This window comes from Mesocricetus auratus, unplaced genomic scaffold (assembly GCF_017639785.1).
Source record: "Mesocricetus auratus isolate SY011 unplaced genomic scaffold, BCM_Maur_2.0 Super-Scaffold_100003, whole genome shotgun sequence".
Taxonomy (NCBI): Eukaryota; Metazoa; Chordata; class Mammalia; order Rodentia; family Cricetidae; genus Mesocricetus; species Mesocricetus auratus.
Window position 1 is genome coordinate 50,725,566 of NW_024429188.1, and position 23,182 is coordinate 50,748,747.

The following is a 23,182-nucleotide window of genomic DNA, read 5'->3' on the forward strand; positions in this document are numbered from 1 at the left end:
CTTAAATTCTGACTTCCCTGTACCTATTAAAAGGGCTCACTGAAATCTATCAAGACTTCTTCCTCTGAGGAATTCTTTGTAAATGCTCAAAGGGTTATATTCTCTGAAATAACAATCTATGCTGTTACAAATTTCATCTTGCTAGCTTGTAACTTGTATGACATATATTTAGGTATGAAATTTTCATAAGTAGGCTGTTATTCTCTTTTGAATGGGATCTAGTTCTGTTCAATGTTCACTCAAAATATAATTCTCAAAAGAATCCACATTAAACTTTTAAATACGATGCTGATAAAATAATGTTTCCTAAAATTTAATTCCACATGTAAATATCATATCACATTGTCTGTAAAGCTAAAAGTAGACCTCTATCTTAACATCAGATTTATACCAGGTACTTGGTGAAAAGTAGCAAATGGACGCCGGGCGGTGGTGGCGCACGCCTTTAATCCCAGCACTTGGGAGGCAGAGGCAGGCGGATCTCTGTGAGTTTGAGGCCAGGCTGGACAGACAGCCTACAAAACAATACATAGAAACCCTGTCTTGTAAATACAAAAAAAAGTAGCAAATGGCAACATTTGCTTATCTTTAGTTACAGATTAACCTACATGAAATTATCATTCCTGCTAAAACTTTTGTATGTAATATAAAGATATTATAAGATGTCTTGTACTAGTTGGGGTAGCATTATGACATCATTGTTACAAAAGTCTTGCTGATGCACATCACTTTTGTGAAATGAATACAGATGATACCAGTCTAAGGGGTGTATGTGTCTGACTTGCATTTCAATAGTAAGTGAACGGCACTCTGGTATATACTGTGTCAGAGTCATTTACATGACTTCTATTAAGGAATGCTAAATGACAAGACAGTAAAACTTTCTTCCCTCACTAGCATGTTGGGTAATATGTACAGCTTTGCAAGATGCAAGAGTAATATAACAGGACAGCATATGATATCACACATTTCCAAAAGAAGGCATATTTGTGAACAGGTGTAACAATGCATTATCTGGTTCAATGCAGCCTGCTTTTGTAGCATTCATTAACACTTGCCATATTGCAAGAAGGGGTTAGGTATTTTACTTTATAATACCTCCTACTGAAATTCATTCAAAACACTAAGTCAGTGGTTCTCAACCTGTGACTTGTGACCCCTTTGGGAGTCGCATGACCCTTTCACAGGGGTTGCACATAATATATCTTGCATAACAGATATTTATACTTCAACTCATAAAAGTATCAAAATTATGAAGTAGCAATAAACATAATTTTAAGGTTGGGGTTTCCACAACATGAGGGACTGTATTAAAGGATCACAGCATTAGGATGGTTAAGAACTACTTCTCTATGTAAAACAGACATTGTATTGAAGCTTCCGAGGGAAAAAAGTTTGTTTTGTTATTTTCATTGTCACTGACCTCTTCAGTTATTGAATCTAATGATGAAGTAGCTTCATCATAGATAATAACTGGGGGGTCCTTCAAAATGGCTCTTGCAATTGCTACCCTCTGTTTTTCTCCTCCTGGAAAAGAAAGATTTCAATTATAGGAAACATAATAGATGAGTATTCTGTTTCTAGTATTTCTTCTGATTACAACTGTCAAGTTATACCTGCAACATTTACCTAAACTCTTTATCACTTGTCATTTTATTGAATTGTTCACTCTAAGTCTATATATGGTTTCCTTTGACAAACCATATTCCCCTGAATTCAAATGCAATCTTAATGAATCTCTGATTCATGGCAGTAAAATGAATAAAAATGAGAAGTAACAAGTTTGATTCTCCAATTGTTCTTACCACAAGCATGTTTATTATATGTTACTTTCTATTACACATATTTGAATATGTAACAACCTTAGATAAAAATTCATTAGCAAAGAATCAACACAAAGTAAAAGACAAATACAGTATCTGAAAGTAGAAAACTTGAAACCATGAATATCTAATTTATGACTTAACATAAAAAGGTTCCAATCTGCTAGTATTTAAGGATGTTTTGAAATAAGCTGTTATTTCATAACATTTCTCAAAAATAAGAGTGTATACCAAATACATTTTAAAGTAAATTTTTATTTAAATTAGAAACAATCTTATTTTACTTACAAATCCCAGTTCCCTCTCCCTCCCATCCTCCCATGTCCCCCACTGATCCCCCATCCACTCCCCAGGGAGAGAGAGGCCTCTCATGAGGGATCATCAAAGTCTGACAGATCATTTGGGGCAGAACCTAGGCCCTCCCCTGTTTATCTAGGCTGAGAGAGTATTTATTCACAGGGAATGGGCTCCCAAAGTCCACTCATGCACTTGGGATAAACACTGGTTCCACTGCTGGAGACCCCATTGACTGCCCAGGCCTCCCAACTGACACCCACGTTCAGGGGGCCTGGTTTGGTCCTATGATGGTTCCCCAGCTGTTAGTCTGAAGTCAGTGAGCTCCCACTTGCTCAGGTCAGCTGTTTTTGTGGGTTTCCCCAGCATAGTCTTGACCCTTACCTTCTCTTAACTATAATGGCAAATTATATAAATTATATAAGGTAGACTGAAATGATAAACATCTACTACTAAGTTATGACTAAATAATGACCACAAACCAACTTAACTACAAAATCTTTACTTAAAATATTCTTAACCTAAATAAAAAAATTTCTAATAGACAACAAATTCCCTGATAGCAGGCCCATTTACTCATAAATAATTTGGCACAGGAGTTATGCATGGTGTATACTTAATAAATCTTGTATATAAATGAATTACTCAAAAATTAGTCATTTTAAGTTTATCATTAAACATGCCATCTCATGATTAAAGATTTACATAGAAACATACAAACCTCAAAATTTCTTTCACCAGTGAGCTAACTAAGAAGGATAAGAAAATGAACAGGACAAAGTGTAAAGATGTCTAGACAACTGAACTTCCCCTAGTAAATGAGATGAGAGATACACTCTTCAGTACTAAACTACTGAACTCTACTTTTACTATATCTGAGGACAGTAACGGTCTTGACTTGTCTTAAATATAAAAGTTATGGATCATACAATAACACTGATACACCTGAGATTCCATCAATAATATAAACAGTCTCAACAAATTGGTTTGAAAATATACAAGCAGATTTAAAATCTTTGCTCACCTGATAGCTTGAGTCCTCGTTCCCCTACTTGTGTGTCATAACCATGTGGCATTCGAAGAATTGCATCATGAAGACCAGCTAATTTTGCTACTGCATATACTTCCTCTGGTGAAGCATTGATGTTTCCATATAAAAGGTTGTAGTAGATAGTGTTATGGAAGAGGACAGCATCCTGAAGCAGATTTATATAGACACACATGCATATATATTCATTATATACAATTTTAAAAGTATAAAGACATAATAAAGTAATAGTAAATACCAAACCATAACAATTCCTTTTATTAGATAAATGTCCTGTAGTCTCAGGTTCCTTTTTGGAGTTAATTACCATGTATAATTTATTATGTTATTTCCAGATTTATTTCTAGACATTTGAATGCTTAACCATATACCTTTTTTCAATGCAAGGGAACCCAGTCTACACATACTATTTTGCAAATTGCTTTTTCTATTTACATATTCTCAAGATTGTCCATTCTCAATGTTAGAACATACTTCCTTCTTTTAACAGTTACACATTTCATATTATAGATATAATTTACTTATTCCCCCATTAATATGCATTAATGTGATTAATATATTGAAAGAAAATAGCATAATATAAAAGGCTTTACATACATGAGTAAAATTTATGCAAGAAGGAGTTCTAGATGTTGACTGATAGATCAGAAGTTAAACTTGTGTCTACTCTGTAATATTATTGCTCAGTTGTCCTGTAAAAACAGTAGCTAGTAATGTATGAGCATGTTCTACTTAGTGGCATGTAAGATTGCTTAATCTTCATACCTTTAGCAACCCTGCTTATTACTCATTTTCACTTGGGACTTTTAGAGTGAAATGTATTTTTTGTTTATATTAGCATTTCCTGGATTACTGATGAAGTTAAATATATTTCCCTGTATTTATAAGAAGTTTTTATTTTGAACTTCAAACTCAGCAAAGAAAGAATTTGTGCATCATGTATGTATTTGTTAGAGGAAGTTCACTGCAAGCTTTCATTTAATAATTCACCTTGTTCTGACATGGCATACTAAAGATAATTTATTTCAAGGAAGCATTCATCTCCCATTATTTTTTTTTTTTAGTCTTTGAATGGTTGGGAATAAGATGAACTAAAATGGCTCTACTTGCTAATATTCACCAGAAGACCCAGTAAAGGGCTTATTTTACATGATTTTTAGGCTCAGAATTTCAGATATTATTCTGGTCATTATATATCTACTACTAATATAAACTTCTCATAGTGAGACGGTACCAAATAAGCTCAAAGTTCTATACACTATTTTACAGTATTTTATATTCTGGAAAGATTAACAAATGCAAACTGGAAAGTAGAAGAATACAACAGAAATTGATAAAATAAGATTTAACTAAACAGGTGTGGTGGCCCACCTTTATAATCCTAGCAATTGGAGTCAGAAGTAGGAGTACCATGAGCTTAATGCTAGTCTGCACTACAGAGTGAGACCCTATCTCCCGAAGCAAACTACAAATGAACTTTCTTCATGATTTTTGCTAAATACTCTTGTCAAACACTAAATATGGGTAATTATATGAAATAATGCAACTACTAATTTAGTTTTTTAAGTAACCACAGAACTATCTGTAGGTATGATACAACATGGTATGCACCATATACATTCATACATACGTACATACATACATACATGCATTCTTGACAAATTTAAGAAAATAAATAATATATTAACTTTATTGTCAAGAAAAACATTAATACTTTGCTATTTTTCCATTTTTCTCTACCTGCAAGTATCCTGCAAGTATTAATCTATGTTGTATAGCTGGAATATTTTGTTTGACATCTTTGTACCAGGCTTTCTTGAATTGCCAGTCCCCAAATAAAGACACAGAGACTTAATATTAGTTATGAATGCTTGGCCTCTGCTTATGCTTGTGGTCTTATAATTTAATTTAACTTGCTTCTCTTAATCTATGTTTTGTATGCTCTACTTTCACTGCCTGGCTGGTTGGCCCTAGGTGTCTCCCTCTTTTTCCCCTGGTTCTCTTCTCTCTTGAGCCTGGATTTCTTCTCCTACTTATTCTCTCTGCCTGCCAGCTCTGTCTATCCCTTTACTGCCTAGCTATTGGCCATTCAGCTTTTCATTAGACTAATCAGGTGCCTTAGGGAGGCAAAATGACACATCTTTATATCATTAAATAAACACAGTGCAAACAAATGCAGCCCATATTACACACAATTAAACAAGTGTAGCATAAACAAATGCAACCCATCTTTACATAGTTAAAGTAATACCCCACATCAATCCTTGTTTCAGCAAACTTTGTACTGACATACTATTCATGATACTCAATGTTTTTTAGAACTTTAATGCTGAGCTGGAGATATGGCTCACTGGTTCAATTCCCAGTACATAGGCAAGGTCATCTCTAATCCCAGATTCAAGAAATCCAAATCCCTCTTCTGGTCTTTTCAAGCACCGGGATGCATGTGTACAAAGATTTACATGTAGGCAAAAATTCCCACATATGTTAAACAACAACACTAATAATATAATTTGAAAAAATTTAATGCTTAAAAGTGACCACATATCACTTAAACGTATGAAACTTCAAGCATTCAATTATCATTAGATATTTATATTGTATCCAACTTTCACTATTATAAATAATGCTGTAGTTAACATTGTATGTAAAGACCCATGTCTGTACCTTTTAATTTCTTACTACAATTTCCTAGGGCCATACTTATTACAATATTTCCCCAGAACTTTATATGTATTGCCAATTTACTTATAATGAAAGCCATATTCTTCCCTCAGAAGAGCAAGGCTGCCCATTTTATAGAGTTAGGTCTAAACTGGATATTCTGATTGTCAAAATCTCTATCTGTTGTGGACTATTAGTTTAAGATATGTTATATTTGTTTATGCTGTGGAATGTTTGTTTAATGATACAAAGATGTGTTGCATTCTTTTATGTTTCAGTTATTTAACTCTGTGAATCTGGGTTATTTTGTATGCCCAAAACACTTGATTGGTTTAATAAAGAGCTGAACAGCCAATAGCAAGGCAGGAGAAAGGATACATGGGACTGTCAGGCAGAGAGAAAATAGGAGAAAATGAGAGAAGAGGGAGGAGTGAGAAAAGGAGAGAAGAACATGAGGGCTCAGCCACACAGTTACACAATCAGCAACAGAGTAAGAAGGGAAGAAAAGTATATAGCATAGAGAAAGGTAAAAGCCAAAAGGCAAAACGTAGTCAAGATAATTTAAGAAAAACTGGCTAGAAACAAGCCAAGCTAAGACCATGGATTCATAAGTAAGAATAAGTATCCATGTGATTATTTGGGAGCTGGGTTGCGTGCCCCCAAAGAGAAAAGAATAAAATGAAACAACTACATTTATCAATGTAGTAGGTGTTATTTCATTTTCACCTAATTTTATATTACTAATGTCTTCAATAAGGATAAACAGTTTTTTTTCCTTTGTGAATTCAATGTCTTGTTTTTCAAAAGGGTAAGTGAAATCATTATATAGCACACAATAGATTGGCCAAAATAAGACACATAAATTTGAACACAGAACCATATGAAGTGACAGCCCAGAATGCAATTCACTTGACAAACAGTGTAGGTCAATGTTTCTTAACACATAGTTAGTCTTACAAACCATCTATCAGAATCATCTAAGATGCATATTTTAAATAAACAGGTTTCCGGGCTCATAATGAACTCCAAAATCAGAAGCAGACCATATGAAAAAGAAATGAATTTCCACAATCTCCCTAGGTGACTCATATCCACTAAAATTTGGGATTCTCAGCAAAAGACGGGATAGAAAGAAGTGCCATATGCTGGAGCACTTGGGGACCTTTTATAATTGGCATATCCCTGTCTGATCACTCTTTTTGTTTTGGCTTTTTAGAAGACAGAATTTCACTCTGTAGTCAAGGCCTGCCTGGAATGCACTAGAGCCTGGGTTGCCTCAAACTTCAATTATCCTCTTATAGCCTCCCAAGCACTGGGATTACAGGTATGATAACCATTTTCTTCCTGATGACTTTCTTGGAGGTTTTCTCCTTTCCCACATATCAGTTCTTTCAGAGATCTGATACTGATTTCATGAATCAATTTTACCAGTGAATATCAAACAAGTACTTTACTATTCAGATACAGCTTCAGACTCCTTTATGGACTTCACTCCTTCTGTTTTATCAGGTTTTAATTTGAATGTACTTCCCTGTTCCCACATCACTTACAAAATATTTTTAAATTATTACTATCAGTCATGCACTGTTTGCCTGATAGTGAAGAGGATACAGTAGCAAATGAGGCATAAAACTTGAGGTTGGCAGATAAGTTACTTTGTAATTATAAATGTAATATATTGAAAGTTATTCAAAATTATGAGCTTCCATTTTCTGAACACTTATATTGTGGGTATTGTGTCTGGTGCATATATATGTATGTGTGTATATTCTCTATAATAACTGTTTCTCATAAATAATATGTTTATTTTAGAAATGAGGAAAGACTAGTGCCACAGAACTGATAAAACAGCTATGGTTAGAAACTATGTCTGTTTGATTGAGGACATTCTTATTTACATAGTGAATTCCATGATAGCCAGGAGTACATGGTGAGATGCTGTCTCAAAAAAAGAATTCCTCTTGGTAGCAGAATTTCACTTGAAAGGTCTAACAATGCCCACTTCATTAGCATAGGTTGACTCCTTGGATTCAAAATATTATAGTAATATATCCATCAACTCTCTCACAGTTACATTTTTGTTTTAAAATACCTGAGGCACTACTCCCACTGCCCTTCGAAGGCTTTCCAGGCTCACATCTTGTATATTTTGACCAGCAAGGTAAATGCTACCCTTTTGAGGCTCATAGAAGCGAAAGAGCAGCCTCACTATTGTGCTTTTTCTGAAATTAGAGATGAAGAAAGGTTAATCAGTATCTGTTGTCATTAGGAAAGCTCCATATAAGTAGAGTAATTATTTCTTTATCATAAAAAAATTCACATCCAGAATTATCAGTCAATAATGTAGAATTTTATAAATAACTAAATTACTCACCCTGACCCACTACCTCCTACAATGGCCACTTTCTTTCCTGCAGGGACTTCGAAAGATACTCCACTAAGGACTTTCTGTCCTTCAATGTACTCAAAATGCACATTATCAAAGGCCACTGTAGCTGTCTGTGGTGTTATTTGAAGGGGAGATGCCATCACTTTGTCCTAGGAAGGAAGAAAAAAGAAAAACAATTTACTACTTAAAGTAAATTCTTTTTGTTTCTATATAGTAATTTATTTGTATCAAATTACAGAGTACCATCAGTAAGCACAGAATATGATTTGAATAACATGATGCAAATGTTGGGGGAATCAGTTGTCCCAAGTCTGTCACATGTCTGAAGTACACTGAAGAGCTTATGTGGAATAATTTAGTGTGAAAAACATTTCTGTACCTTTCAAATACTAAAGGTTCTAGGAGCAGTACTGAGCCCTATAAATTAATGAGATTCACGGTTGGCAAAGACAGCAGATACGTTTATTCTTTCTTATGGCAGGAACACTCAGGACGGGGTCACCTCAGCCTGAACCTCCCAGCCTGAGTTTTCTTTCTTCCATCAGTGGAACTCTGGCTTCTCAGGAAAAGTACAGCCAGTTCGCCTAATGATGACATTTGCTGCATAGTGGCTGTTGTGTATACATTCAATCCGAGGCTTGCTATAGACCAGCTGAGAGAGAAACCCTCCATTGAATGCATCTTTGGATCCACTGGTGTCAATGATTTCTTTCTGGTTTTGATCCAAGACAGCAAAAGCCATGACTTCATTTTCTGTAGTCACTACAGAGTCTTCTCTCCCTTGTGTGAAGATCACGGTCCTCTGCCTCTTTGAGTTCACCTTAGGAAGAGCCTGTGCCATTTTGGCTATTTCTTTAATGTCTTTAGTCTCAAAGCCTTGCTCTTTAGCAAAAGTGGCAGATTCCGTTGCATTTTCAAAGAGGATGTCAATGTAAGGCATGACTTCCATCAAGGATTCCTTGAAGAAATGGCTAATAAACGGTGCAGACAAGTTTGAAGTGAAGACCCTGTTGTTCTCAGCAGCGTAGTGAGCCACTTTCAATATGGACTCTGGGGAGACTGTAAGAAAAAAGCCTGCTATGTAGTACACTCTGGCCTTCTCTACCAGCATCTAGCTCTTCTCCAGATCAAGATGCTTCTCCTTTTTGTAACAGTTGGCAGCAACAAGGTTAGCAACCAGGGACCTGTTGCCACCACTAATACATGCGGCACAGGTTCCAGTTGGCTGCTCATTCTGTTCATAGTAATGGGCATCTACATGGGCTTCAGCAGCTTTACTCTTCAGGACCTCCCCAAATTTATCTATTCCAATGCATCCAAAGAATGTTGCTGGTTTGTGTGGCTCCTGGATCATCCACTGAGCCACTTTAATTTAATTCTGGGTAGAGCCACCAGCATGATATTCAACTTTTTTTTTTTACAAGTTCATCAAACAATTCCTTGTGCTTGTCTTCAGCCAAGATCTGGTCATTTGGTTTCAGTGAATGCTTATCAAGGAAATCTTTGTCTGCTACAGCAGAGATGTCGAGAAGAGGGTTTCCCACTCCAAATAGCACATTTTCACTCAGCGCTGGTGGCGCTTCCACCGTCAGCGTCTTGGGCTTTGTCTCCTCAGCGCTGCCGTCTTCACACTCTCACCCTCGTTTGGCTCTACCCTAAAGTAAATTCTTTAGACAATGTTTTCAATTAACAGAGAGGAAAGGAAAAGTATGGGAAAGGACGTTTATACAAATGGGATAGGGTTACTTCCAAGTATGCGTTTTCATTACTCATTGCATAAAAATGAGCAGGTAAGAAATTCCTATATATTTTGGTTGCTGGGAAGACTTTCAGTTTTTCTTTATATTTTTTGGCTTTTCAAGACAGGGTTTCTCTGTTAACAACAGCTCTGGCAGTCCTAGAACTTGCTTTGTAGCTCAGACTGGTCTTGAACTCACAAATATCTGCCTGCTTCTGGGATAAAAGGTGTATGCCATCACTGTCCAGGGAAGATTTTCATGGTGAGGAGCTGGGGAAGAGATGACAGTGAGGAAATTGTTTGTCTAACTTAGTGATGTAAGAATATTCTACTAGATCAGTGTTTCTCAACCTTCCCATTGCTGTGACAATACAGTTCCTCATGCTGTTATGACCCCCAACCATAAATTACGTTTGTTGCTACTTCATGACTGCAATTTTGTTATGAATTTTAATGTAAATATCTGATATGCAGGATATCTGATATGTGACCCCCTGTTGGTTGAGAACCACTGTCCTGGAACAACCCAGTATTAGTGAGACAGTATTCCATGTTCTTTTTAAAAAGCTACTATATACATTACTTACTTTAATCCGCGTGTCTACCTTGAGCAGAGTAAACAAGGTGTTCATGTCTATGAGTGCTTGCCTTGTCTCTCTATATACAGTTCCCAGGAAGTTAAGGGGTAATGAAAGTTGAAAAAGCAGTCCGTTCACCATTACTAGATCTCCAACTGTAAGGGCACCTTATTATGCAGTTTGAAAAAGAAAGAAAAGGTATAAACTTTCCAGCCTAAGACAGAGTTTTCTAGCCAATTTCTAGGACACATAGTTATAAATGAACATAATCAGCAGCATTTAAGCTGACACAAGTTATACAGTATATTAATGCATCAATTAGGTAACGTAGGAACCTGATGTATATTGCATGGGAAGGGAAAAGCATACCTAAAATACTATGTATAATATACAGAAAGAATAGTTTTTTAAGTAATGATACAAGTGGAAGGTTAAAAATATTTCCATTTTTCCCTCTAAAGCATAAGCAAAGATTTCTTGTACAGTATAAAAAGGAAAATTTAGTGCTCGCTTCAGCAGCACATATACTAAAAAGGAAAATTTATAAAAGCACATATATTAAAATTGGAGTCTATCATGACCAAGAAAGACAATACATCTCATATAAATGTCACACTGATTGAATAAGACCATGCACACACATTATTTGTAAATGAAAAAAACCTACTAGGATGCTACTGAATTATAAAACAAGACCTTTAAACTAACCAGTAAATTAATGGCATTGGTCTCCAGGTCTATATCAAAAATTAAAAATACTAGACACTAAAAAGGTTGGTGTCTCAAATTAATAAAAACATTATTCTTTACAAAGGTATCATAAAGGGGAAAATTTTACATGCTTAATTAAAAAATTCTCCTAAAGAATCAGGCTACAGACCCATAAAATGAATAAACAGTACTTTCATTCAATGAGTAAGTCAGTAAAAGAATTATCAATCAAGAAAACACATTCTGATAGGAAAAGAAAAATCCTCTGAAATGTCTAAGTGCTTTACCAAGCACACTTTACAACTAATACATACACTTTACAACTAATACAATAGCTTATTCCTTCCATTAACCCATTTATAATAGTCTCTAAATGTGATAAGCATAGATCCATTACCTGCCACAATTCCCTGACTGGCAAGCACCATTATAGCTGTTAACCCAACACTGAAAATAGCACTTTGGCCAAAGTTCAGCATAGCCAGAGTAGAGGTACTTTTCAATGAAGCAGTCTCATATGTCTTCAAAAATCCATCGTATCTCTGTGCTTCATATTTTTCATTATTAAAATACTATAAATATATAAAATAGTAACTATGAACAAATTAGAATATACACTCTTTTATGCAATTGGTGTAAGTTGTATTACACTTCATATATGAATATACTTTGGTATTAAAGATCCTATCATAAAATTCAACTTTGATGAAAGAAATGGATCAGCAGGAGTAAGAAAGGGATAAGAAGGGATAATGGAAAGGGGATAAGAAAGGATATTGGGGGGAGATTATAATCACAATACATTATATACATGTATAAAATTTTCAAAAATAAAACCAGGAACATATAAGCATATATGTATGTATATATTGACTTTCAATATATTAGATTATTGTATTCCTGAAGGTTTCAAATAATGGATTATATTCCAATATATTCCAAATTCATTTAACAAACATTTACTAACTAGCTAATAAATTGGAGCCTAGAGCTTATTTAAACATGCCTTCTACTAGTTAACACTTCTTCCACAAAGCCTTAACCTCATGCCTTAAATTCATAGTTTCCACTGCCCTTACCATATCATGCCTTTCGACTAGTCATCTGAATACTTATTTTAACTTTTCTAACAGCTTATAAAATTACGGGAAGTCAAGGAAGACATTATAGTCTTCTCCCACCATATTGCTTGGTATAGTGCTTTGTATATGAGAGGAACTCAGCAATTATAAAGTGAAGGAGAGCAAAAATGAACGAAAGAATTAAGGAAAAGCACTATGCTTTCTGAAGGAAAAAAGAGGAACAAGAACTTTCATGTTAACTGAATTAGCTAATATTCATTTGTAATCAAGATGTTAATCATATATTTATGATCATTTATAAACTAATTCAGAAGGTAAAATTCCTATATTTCCAAACAAAAACTGAAGAGGAAAGGAGAACATTTCTAAACAAAAGAAAAATGAAGGTGTCTTATTTCACTACACCTAGAGATCCTATCCTAATCTGATGTTCTTACAGCTCCTATTAAATTAAATGACAGAACAACTCTCAGTCAGTGTGAAAAGCTGATGAAAAGATACTGAAACAGATTACCTTCACAGTTTCATAATTCAGCAGTGAGTCAATAGCAGCGTTACCTGCGTCATTATCTGCTTTGTTCATTTCAATTCTAAATCTAGTTCTGTAAAACAAAAATTTACACAGCATGAGACATATACTATACCATTACTAATTTCTGCAGCCTTGACTGGCCTCTGGGAACTACCATACCTCCACCGTGTAACTGCAACTGTGAATGCTGTATATGCACCAAGTGTTCCTAGGGTCACCAATGCAAACTGGGCACCACACTTGTAATACTAGAAAAAGAAGTCAAGAAGGAAATGAGAAGTGATTGAATTGTCCTTGACTTTCATTTTTCACCCATAAATAGGAAAAGCGAGACATTTATCAGATATGTAAAAGAAAATCTGGCAACATTCTCTATCATGTAAAATAAAATCGAATACAATATAATTTTTAAAAATGCAAAAATAATTAGTTTAGTAAAAGATGATTATGAACCATGCTTAATTACATTTTGAATCAAAATTATAACTAGATATAGCAGTTCATAGTTTAAATTTTAGTCTAATAATTGTCAAAATGGAAAGTTTATAGAGAATATTGTTTTCTTTGAAAGTATTATTTAAGATACTATATACTTCAGATATATAAAAATATTTCTTTTCTTAAAATCATTGTTTTAAAAACAATATAATGAAACAAAACTTTAAAAAAGGAAGTGATTGCTTTTCTTGTCACTTTATAGCATCACAATAGCAAATTTCAAAGGATATTTATAAAAACTATGATACTGATATGTTACATTAATCAATAATGTATTAAAAAATCAAATAACTGAGACAATCTACTCAAGGTAACATGAAAAGAAAGTCAAATTGCACCTGCCACGATTATACCATCAAATTCTAACACTGAAACAGTGTAAGCCTAAAAAGGAATTAATTTAAAGATTATAATATTTTAACATGTTAGGACTGATAAACAGAAATCTAAATATTCTGAGCACATCAATCAAATGTGTGACATATACAATTCTTGGAAAGAGAACATTACAAGCACTAATCAAAGATCTAGGTGTCTAAAAATGATAAAGAATTCGAACCGTCCTAATAACCGGCATAATCTTTCTGGCATCGTGGTATGCAAGAGCATAGCAGCTTCATATTAATTTGCTATTAATAAGATTGCAAGATAAAATCTTATTATGAAAAACTGCATTACTTACCAGAACACTACTGACAAGCGTCATCTCAAACACAATAGGGAGAAGATTAAACACTAAAGCACTGAGGACAAAACTAATACCCCTTGTCCCTCTGTCAATAGCCTTAGATAAAGCTCCTGTCTGTCTGCTCAAATGGAAACCCAGATCCAAGTTGTGAAGATGGAGAAATACATTTTTGGCTATTCTTCGGATTGAATTTTGAGCTACTTTGCCAAATACTGCATTTCGAACTTCATTGAAAAAGGCAGCTCCGGCTCTTGATACACCATCTAATACAACAAAAGAAAAAAGTAGAGGGGGCATAGAAACATTAGAATCATAGCAGTGTAAGTGGCAAGGCTGCAGGAAATCTTTAAACAATGAATAATTCAGCCAATAAATATAATACAGAATATTTACACTAAAAGAAGCATAGAACTCATCTACTCTAATGAGTATTAACCTTTTCATCATCATAAATCCCTTTCAGTGGTATCTGACCCTGGATTTCAAATGCTGAAAGATTTTTTCCAATTAAAATATTTTTAATACAGAATAACCCAGGTGGCTTTATTGTTGATAAGTGTACAATATCTAATTCAATTCTCTCAAATAACAAATGCAAAAGGCTTAGATCCTGAAGAGTCAAGTGCTTTTAGGAAGTCCCTGCTTCTGTCTCTGACGTCTTGAAGTGCCCTTTCAAATATATGGGGCCCCTGTTCATTTGAAAGAACATTTTATTATTTTCAAATTGTATTTGTGTGTCACAGTCACTGAATATATTTTAACAAAGCACTAATATTCATATATCATTAATTAGCTACTTCCATTTCATATTAACATTAAGAAAACAACTGGCTTTTCTAGAAAGATATCTTATAAAAAGCCTAGTGAAGGTGGTGGTAATACATTTAATGTCTTATTTTATATTATTCTTTTTTTCAAACATGGAAAATGCTACTGCATCACAGAAGTTTTGCAAAGCATAGCATACAACGAATTTTCAAAAACAGATCAAAACAAATCTCACATAAAATAATAAAATCCAAAATGCTAAGTTATATTTGTGGTGAAAAGGTCATCTGCTCAAATATGATGAAACCTTCTTGAAGAAAGTCAACACCTGTAGACAGATTAAAGAATCACACATACAGCCAATCAGAACTGCTGTTGCCATGGTTGCAACTGTATTTGGTGCATCACTCAGGTTCAGCATGTTTCCCGACATCTGGTTGAGGCTGTCTACAGCATATTTAAACATGAAAGGAACCACAATATTCATGGCCTAAAAATATAAAAACATCAATTACCCACCATACATAAAACATTTATTATATAAGTACAAACATTTTCCTTAAATTATTATTTGTGGTAATGTTTACTGGAATACATTTACTGGATTGAAATGATTTTTGCAATTTACAAAGATAAAAATCTTTGGCACTGGAATCTCAGCTATTTTAGGATTCTTACACCACACTGCCATGTTAATATTAATTTACAAGCTATGTGAATTAGTCAAATGCCCCTGCGTCCACAAAAACATTTTTCATCAGCTGTTAAAAATGCTTTCTATAATCTGAAATCCTACAGAACTCATGACACATAGCAGCAATGTGTTTTGCATTACAGTTATCTGTGTATATATATTTTCCTTTCCTATTATATCCTTGAGTGTCTACATCATATTACTGGTTTTTGTCCTACCCCAATAAAGTATATGTTTTGAATATAGGTGGTAAATATTTTAAAGTTTTTTTTTCATCAGACAGTGGAAAGCTGAAATTATATAGCAAAAAGGAGCATAAAAGATGAAAAGTGACAAGTATCTGTGACTGATTTACTATTAGGGAGAAATACCATTGATAGATCTGCTTAGCCCACACAAAACCTATCAAACATCAAACACTTTTACTTGTCTTATAGCTCTTGTAGAAAATAGTAATAAAACAGTCCTAATACAGAAAGCAGCACTTAGGTTCAGAAAATTTACAGACTACCAAAGTCCTTTTGAAAATACTAAATTACAGACTTAACAATAAATGCAAACAATGAACAAGGACTATTAAACACACTGAAAAGACGGTGCCTGCCCTATTGCTATGATACTCTCTTGTTAATATAAGAATTAACCATTTCTAAGCTATGTAAATCTTATCAATCAAGATTTCAATTAGCTGCTCACATTAAACAATAACATTAAAATGTAAACAGCTGGTGGGATTCACTTTTAAGAATGTAGCACTGTGGTATGATGCCATACTTACATTTTTAAGGTTTCTAACTATTCACTCTTCCCCACCATCTTTTCACTTTCTAAAGCTCAATCTGAATCTCTTATCATTCACAACACTTTCTTAGAAACTTGCAGCAATTTGACTACATTTTCCTAATACCCATTTTAATGGTTTATACCTCAATATTACCACGCTCATGATACACTTATTAACTTTGTGCATGTGCATGATATAGTCAATATTTGAGGAAAGGCAGGTATCACAAGCTTTAATGTCATGAATGGTAAGCAGCAGAGGTGAGATTAAAATTAAAGCCTGGTACTTGAAGTCGGAAAGATTTCCAGTATGCCTTACAAGGCAGGACCCATACATTTTATTCTTTTGTACCTTAAAATGAATGTTTTCAAATGCACTACTGAAGTCATTTACACTTGTAAATTACAACTTGAGTAATTTAAATAAATTTGAGATGATTCTGGATTTTCCATATAATGAGGTCGAATTTCCTCATCTGCTTTCCAAAACATTTTCTTCGGTAGAAAGAAGTGATAGCTAAAACAGCCACACGATTCTCCTAATTCACAGCTTATTATTCCTTTGCCACAACTGCCGTGAGTAATGTCAGAATTTAACATTAAAGTTGTACTTTCTTGAAAATGTTTTTTAGTTTGGTCAATTTGGGGAGCATTCCTGTAAGCATGCAGAACATGTTAATTTCATCTGGCCTGTGTTGTTATTGGCAGAAAAAAGCATAAATAGCACAGTGCTAAGAACAAGCACTAACACTAAATATAACTGAAGACTGTCAATTTCTTCATTAAAAACTACTTTCAAAAAGCAAAGAAATACGTGTACTTAAAAAGGACAGAAAGATACTAATAAAGTAGGAGAACTTATCTTACATGTAGATCCTCCATTTTGTGTGCATTTCCTGCCCTGGTGATACAGTGGGGGTGAAATGTGACAAATGGCCTTCCATATCACTCTATCTTCAGCACAACTAGACTTAAACCATCCAGACAAATGGGAGCCATTCATTGGAAATTTTTACTTGAAACAGTTGTATCATCATAGGAAGAAAGTCTACTGGGACCAAGATCTACAGCCCCTCAAACAGCAACTCTTAATGATACCTAATATACCTCTAGTTCCTTATCAAAACGAGGCAGTTAACATTGGTGCATTATGCCGGGCGGTGGTGGCACGCCTTTAATCCCAGCACTCGGGAGGCAGAGGCAGGTGGATGTCTGTGAGTTCGAGGCCAGGCTAGACCCACAGCCTGCAAAACAATACAGAGAAACCCTGTCTCGTAAAAACCAAAAAAAAAAAAAATTGGTGCATTACTACAAAATATAGAACTCATTCTCTTTCAACATATATAACCTGAATCCATGCATGTGTGAATATTATGTATGTGTTTCTAAACATTTTATCTCATGTTTAGATTCATATAAGCACCACCACAATCAAGATCCATAATTACTCAAGCACCAAAGAATTCCTTGTGTTTCTTTGTATGTCTTCTTCTATCCTGTTTTGAAAACTCAATTTAATAAATAAAAATATAGAAGAGAACTCAAGTTGAAATGAAATATATTGAAAAAACTCAATAACATAGGTTAAAAAATTCAGGGGGAGTCTCACAAATAGAAAGGATCAAGTAGAAGATAGAATATCAGCACTTAAAGTAGAAAAATTAGATCACATATACAAAACTATAAAAAAAAGTTAACAGGTAATAGGAACAGGCAGGAAATGTGAGATATCCTGTAAACAGCAAATCTTCAAATTACAGGGATAGAAGAGGGAACAGAACCAGGTCAATGACATAGACCAGATCTTTAGCAAAATCATAGGAGAAAACTTCCCCCAAACTAAGGAAAAATATGCATACAGATATAAGAAGCATACAGAACACAAAGCAGACAAGATCAGAAAAAAATTCCCCTTGCATATCATAATTGAAGCATTACTACATATATGGAACAAAGAAAGAGTACTCACAGTTGCAAGAGGAAAACCCCAAATCACATATAAAGGAAAACCCTTAAGATAAGAGCTGAGTTCTCAGCGGAGTATGGAGAAATTCTAAAAGAATACTATAGCCAGGAAAACTACCTTGAAGGAGAAAGAAAAACTTTCCATGATACAAACAGGCTAACAAAATTCCTGTCCACCAAGCCAACCCTAAAGAGAATGCTGGAAACAATACTTCACATTGAAGAGAGGAATAAGCATAGTATCATTACTTACCATAATGTAACAAAATTTAAAATCAACAGTAAACTAATCATTAGCAAATACACAAACCTGTGGAGATTACACAACTCATTACTGAATGATGAATGGGTCAAAAAAGAAACCAGGAAAAAATTTTAGTTCCGGGAACAAAAAGAAAATGGAAATACAACACATGAAAAGCAGCGCTACAAGTGAAATTTACAACCTAAGCTACTAAACACACAGAACCAAAAAAAAAAAAGTCAAAGAAAGCACAAATAAATGAGTTAATGATGCAACTCAAGATTTTGGAAAAAATCCAAACTCCGTAGATTGAAAGAAATAATAAAAGCCAGGGCCAAATTTAGTAAAATAAAAACAAAGAAACAATGAATTACAAGTTGATTCTTTAAGAAAATAAACAAGATCAACGGTCTTTTGGCCCAACTACCCAAAAACAACAACAAAAAGAGATGACCCAAATTAACAGATTCAGAAATGAACAGGGAACATTACAACAGACACCCCCAAAAAAATCAGAAAGAAACTCTAAGGGAATAGTTTAGTAACCTGCACTCTGTGAAGTTGGAAAATCTAAAAGAACTAGATGAACTTCTAGACTCATCCAAACCACAAAAATTAAACAAACCAAGAAGAGATCAACAACCTAAATTGACAAATAACAAATAAGGGAATTTTATTTTTTATTGAGACATACATTTCTCCCACTTAACTTCCACCCTCCATCCGACCCCCACACTCCCAATTTACTCAGGAGCTCTTGTCTTTTTCCCCTTCCAGTCGGATCCATAGGTTCTCTGGTGTTGTGGCCTGTAGGCTGTTTGTCCTTTGTTTTATGTCTAATATTCACTTATGACTGAGTATACATTATATTTGTCTTTCTGGGTCTGGGTTACCTCACACAGAATGGCTTTTTCTAGTTCCATCAATTTTCCTGCAAATTTCAAGATGTCATTGTTGTTTACTGCTGAGTAGTACTCCATTGTGTAAATGTACCACATTTTCCTTATCCATTCTTCAGAATTGAAATAGTAATTTAAAGTCTCCTGTCTAAAAAAACAATCTGGCCCTTGTGGATTCACAAAATTCCTAATAGACTTTAAGAAGATCTACAACCAAACTTTCATAAATTATTCAAAAAATATCGAAACAGAACATTTTCAAACACCTTCTACAGAGTCAGTATCAATCAAATACCAAAAAAGACAGATACATAAAATAGTAAAAATTACAGATCAAATATCTTTGATGAACACAGATACGAAAAATCCCAAATGAAATCCTTGCAAAACAGGCACATATCAAAAGATCACGTACCATAGTCAAGAAAACAATCAAACCATTCAAAACTGAGCTATGGATCTAAACAGAGTTCTCAAAAATACCACAAAACATGTTCATCTTCCTTAGCAATAGGGGAAAGACAGATCAAATCTCTTTGAGATTTTACCTACCCCAGTGAGAATGGTTAAGATCAATAAAACTGACAAAAATGCTGACAAGGATGTGGGAAAGGGGAATCTTAACTCATTGTTGTTACTGCAAACTGGTGCAGCCCATGTGGAAATCAGTATGGAGACCTCTCAAAAAGCTAAAACTAAACCTATGACATATGAGTGGGCTACACCACTCCTTGGCATATGTTCAAAGAACGCAACATCCTACTCTACAGATATTTGTTCAGCCATGTTCATCGACACTCCATTCATTCACAATAGATAGGTAATGCAAACAACCTATACATCCTTCAACTGACAAATGCATAAGAAAACTGTGGTAAATATATACAGTGGAATACTATTCAGCTGGGAAAAAGCCTCTAAAATCATGAAATTTGCAGGTAAATGGATGGAACTAGAAAATACTATATTCAGTGAGGTAACTCACATCCAGAAATACAAACAACGTAAGTTCACTCTCATCTGTAGTTCCTAGCTTGAAGTTTTCACATGAGTATATAACCTGAAATAATCACAGAAACCATGGAAATAAAAAGAGACTGGTAGATTGGGAAAGCAGTGCTAGAGAGGGAAATAGAACGATACAAGTAATATTAAGGGGGAAACTGGGAAAATGGGAGGGCTTTAGATAGGCTGGTGGGAATGACGTTGGTATAGGATAGGGAGGAGGGAAAATATAGTATTTATTTAAGTAAAATTACATATAGTATGTATGCATGTCCATGCACATGTATAAGTGTGTTCATGTATTTAACTAAGGTTATTCCCCTTGAGTTGATAATGCACCCCCCTCTGCAAAGCTACAGAACTTCTAAACAAACAAACAAACAAACAAAACCCTCCAGAACGAAGCATAAGAAATATTGCCCCACTTTTTGGAGGGTTTTCAAGACAGAATGCCCCTGTGTTGGGGCCTGGCTTTTCTGGGACTTGCTTTGTAGACCAGGCTGGTCTTGAAGTAACATAGATCTACTTGCCTCTGCCTCCCAAGTAATGGGACTACATCCATGCACCACCATGCCTGGCTGAGAAACATCCCTTTGAGTTGATTGTCAAGGGAGTCTAAGAGACACCTAAATATGCTATTACTAGTGTCCTTGTTTACCTTGCTGAAGACAACATGCACTTCATACAGAGAATTTGGAGGATCTGACCTGAAAGCCTCCTCCCTGATTATTAACATTCGTAGTACCATAGAATACTATTCAAGATACCAAAAAAGGGAAGCAACCTTACTCAGCTGTGATGTCTATGAAATACAACAATGATCAACAGGGCAAGATATCCCTAAGGATGTATCACTCTTTATGCGGCATTAACTAACTATTGTCTAACTGAACTTAAATGACCCTCAACAATGGGGAAATCATACCTGATACTGAAAACCTACACATGTACTCAGGGCTAGTGAGGTCATAGATCTTGGGAGGAGAAATTACTATAACCACTTTACTAAACAAGCGTAATTCCTCACTACATTCTATATACTTTTATCCTTATGCACAGATGTAAGTGCAATTCTTTCACATCAAAGAAGCTTCTCTTACAGCAGATGGAAATCATTACAAAAATCCACAGCTGGTCATAAGCAGAAAACATGGGGTGCAAAGCCCCAGTTGATACATCTACAATTTAACTTCTCTGTACCTAAGGGTAAGGAAACGTGTAGAAGAGGGGGCAGAAAGATTGCAAGAGCCACAGGAACACAGAGTCTGCTGTGACCGTGTGTCTCCTAGAGATGGCAAGGAAGCTTTACCCATGATACTGCAACAATACCACCGCCTAAACAAGACCTGAACAATGACAAAATCAATAGACATGATACCATGGAAGGGGAAAATCTCACGGGCGCCACCCCTAGACAAAGACAACCAGGGTTGTTAAGAGAGGGAAAATTAGTCACCCCAAAGACGTGGTTACTGAATACCAGGTGCCAGTCCTGAAATAATATACATACAAACAATACTACATAGACTCAGATGGTTGTATTCATATGCTTTGAGGTTTATACATGTGGGTAGCTACAACAATTAAAAAAAGACCAAGAATTTGAGGGAACAGGAGGCATATAAAGAGAAGGCATAAATAATTACAATATTTTAATTAAAAAAGAAAACTGCAAAACAATTTCCCTGGAGTACATGCAAAAATTTTCCATAATATGCTTGCTAACTGACTTCAAGTGCATGTTAAGATCACACATCATGACTGCCTTGTTTTCAACTCAGAAATTCAACTTACAGAAATCAAATAAATGTAATACATCATACAAATAAACTGTTGGAGAGAAACGATATGATAATCTTTATAGATGAAGAAAAAGCACTTCATGAAAGAAATCCTTTAAACTTGGAATGCAATATGGGCTGAGGGGATAACTCATGTCAGTAAAGTATTTGTTCCACAAGCATAAGGACCCAAGTTCAAAGCCTGGTGTGGTAGCATACTCTTATAATCGTAGAGCTTTGGAGATGGAGGCAGGTAGATTTCTGGGGCTTTTTGATCAAGCCAGGCTACATGGCTAGCTCCAGGAAAATGAGAGATCCAGTCTCAAAGAACAAAGACACAAAGTTGGAGGCTCCTTAGGAACAATACCCAAATCTGACCTCTGGTTTCCCTTAATATGCATACATGCATGCACTCCCACACATACACAAATAAACTAGACGGAGATGGTACATATATCCAATAAGTAAAAGATATGTACAACAAATTTACAGACAATACTATAATAAATGGGGAGGAGTTATTGTCTTAAAATTTAGAACAATATAAAGGTGCCCAGTCTCTCCAGTCATTCAAAATAGTACTCAAAGACTTAGCTAGAGCATTTAAACATTAGAAAGATATAAAGGGGATAAAATATAGAAAATGAAGAAGTCAAATTTTCCAAAATTCACAGATGACATAATTCTATACTCAAAAGATTATATGGAATACATCAGAAAACTGTTACTATTGATAAACACTTTGAGTAAAGCTGCAGGATACAAAATCAGCATACAAAAGACATCAATAACCTTCCTATATACCAACAAAAACTTCCTAAGAAAGGGATATACAAAAAACCATACCATTCATAATAGTTCTTTAAAAAGTACCTAGGAATAAACCTAACCAAGAGAAAAATCTATACAATGAAAAATTTAAGACACAGAAAAAAAATGAAGAGAATGAACAATAGACAGATCTTCTATGCTCCTGGATTAGCACAATTAATTTTGTG

At 34.8% G+C, this 23,182-nt stretch overlaps 1 protein-coding gene and 1 pseudogene across 1 annotated transcript in view; both read right to left on the minus strand.

Moving 5' to 3' along the window:
* The window catches only part of Abcb7 (ATP binding cassette subfamily B member 7), a 128,348-nt gene that overhangs the window by 10,022 nt on the left and 95,144 nt on the right, over nt 1–23,182 (minus strand). Inside the window, exons 5-14 of the mRNA XM_005086534.4 lie at nt 15,171–15,303; nt 14,040–14,308; nt 13,019–13,107; nt 12,842–12,929; nt 11,643–11,817; nt 10,544–10,701; nt 8,204–8,367; nt 7,922–8,051; nt 3,142–3,313; nt 1,424–1,527 (exon numbers count right to left, since the gene is read on the minus strand). Of these exons, the coding sequence (XP_005086591.1) occupies nt 1,424–1,527; nt 3,142–3,313; nt 7,922–8,051; nt 8,204–8,367; nt 10,544–10,701; nt 11,643–11,817; nt 12,842–12,929; nt 13,019–13,107; nt 14,040–14,308; nt 15,171–15,303 (1,482 nt within the window). The remainder of the gene's footprint in view (nt 1–1,423; nt 1,528–3,141; nt 3,314–7,921; nt 8,052–8,203; nt 8,368–10,543; nt 10,702–11,642; nt 11,818–12,841; nt 12,930–13,018; nt 13,108–14,039; nt 14,309–15,170; nt 15,304–23,182) is intronic.
* On the minus strand, nt 8,659–9,991 carry LOC106022574 (annotated as a pseudogene).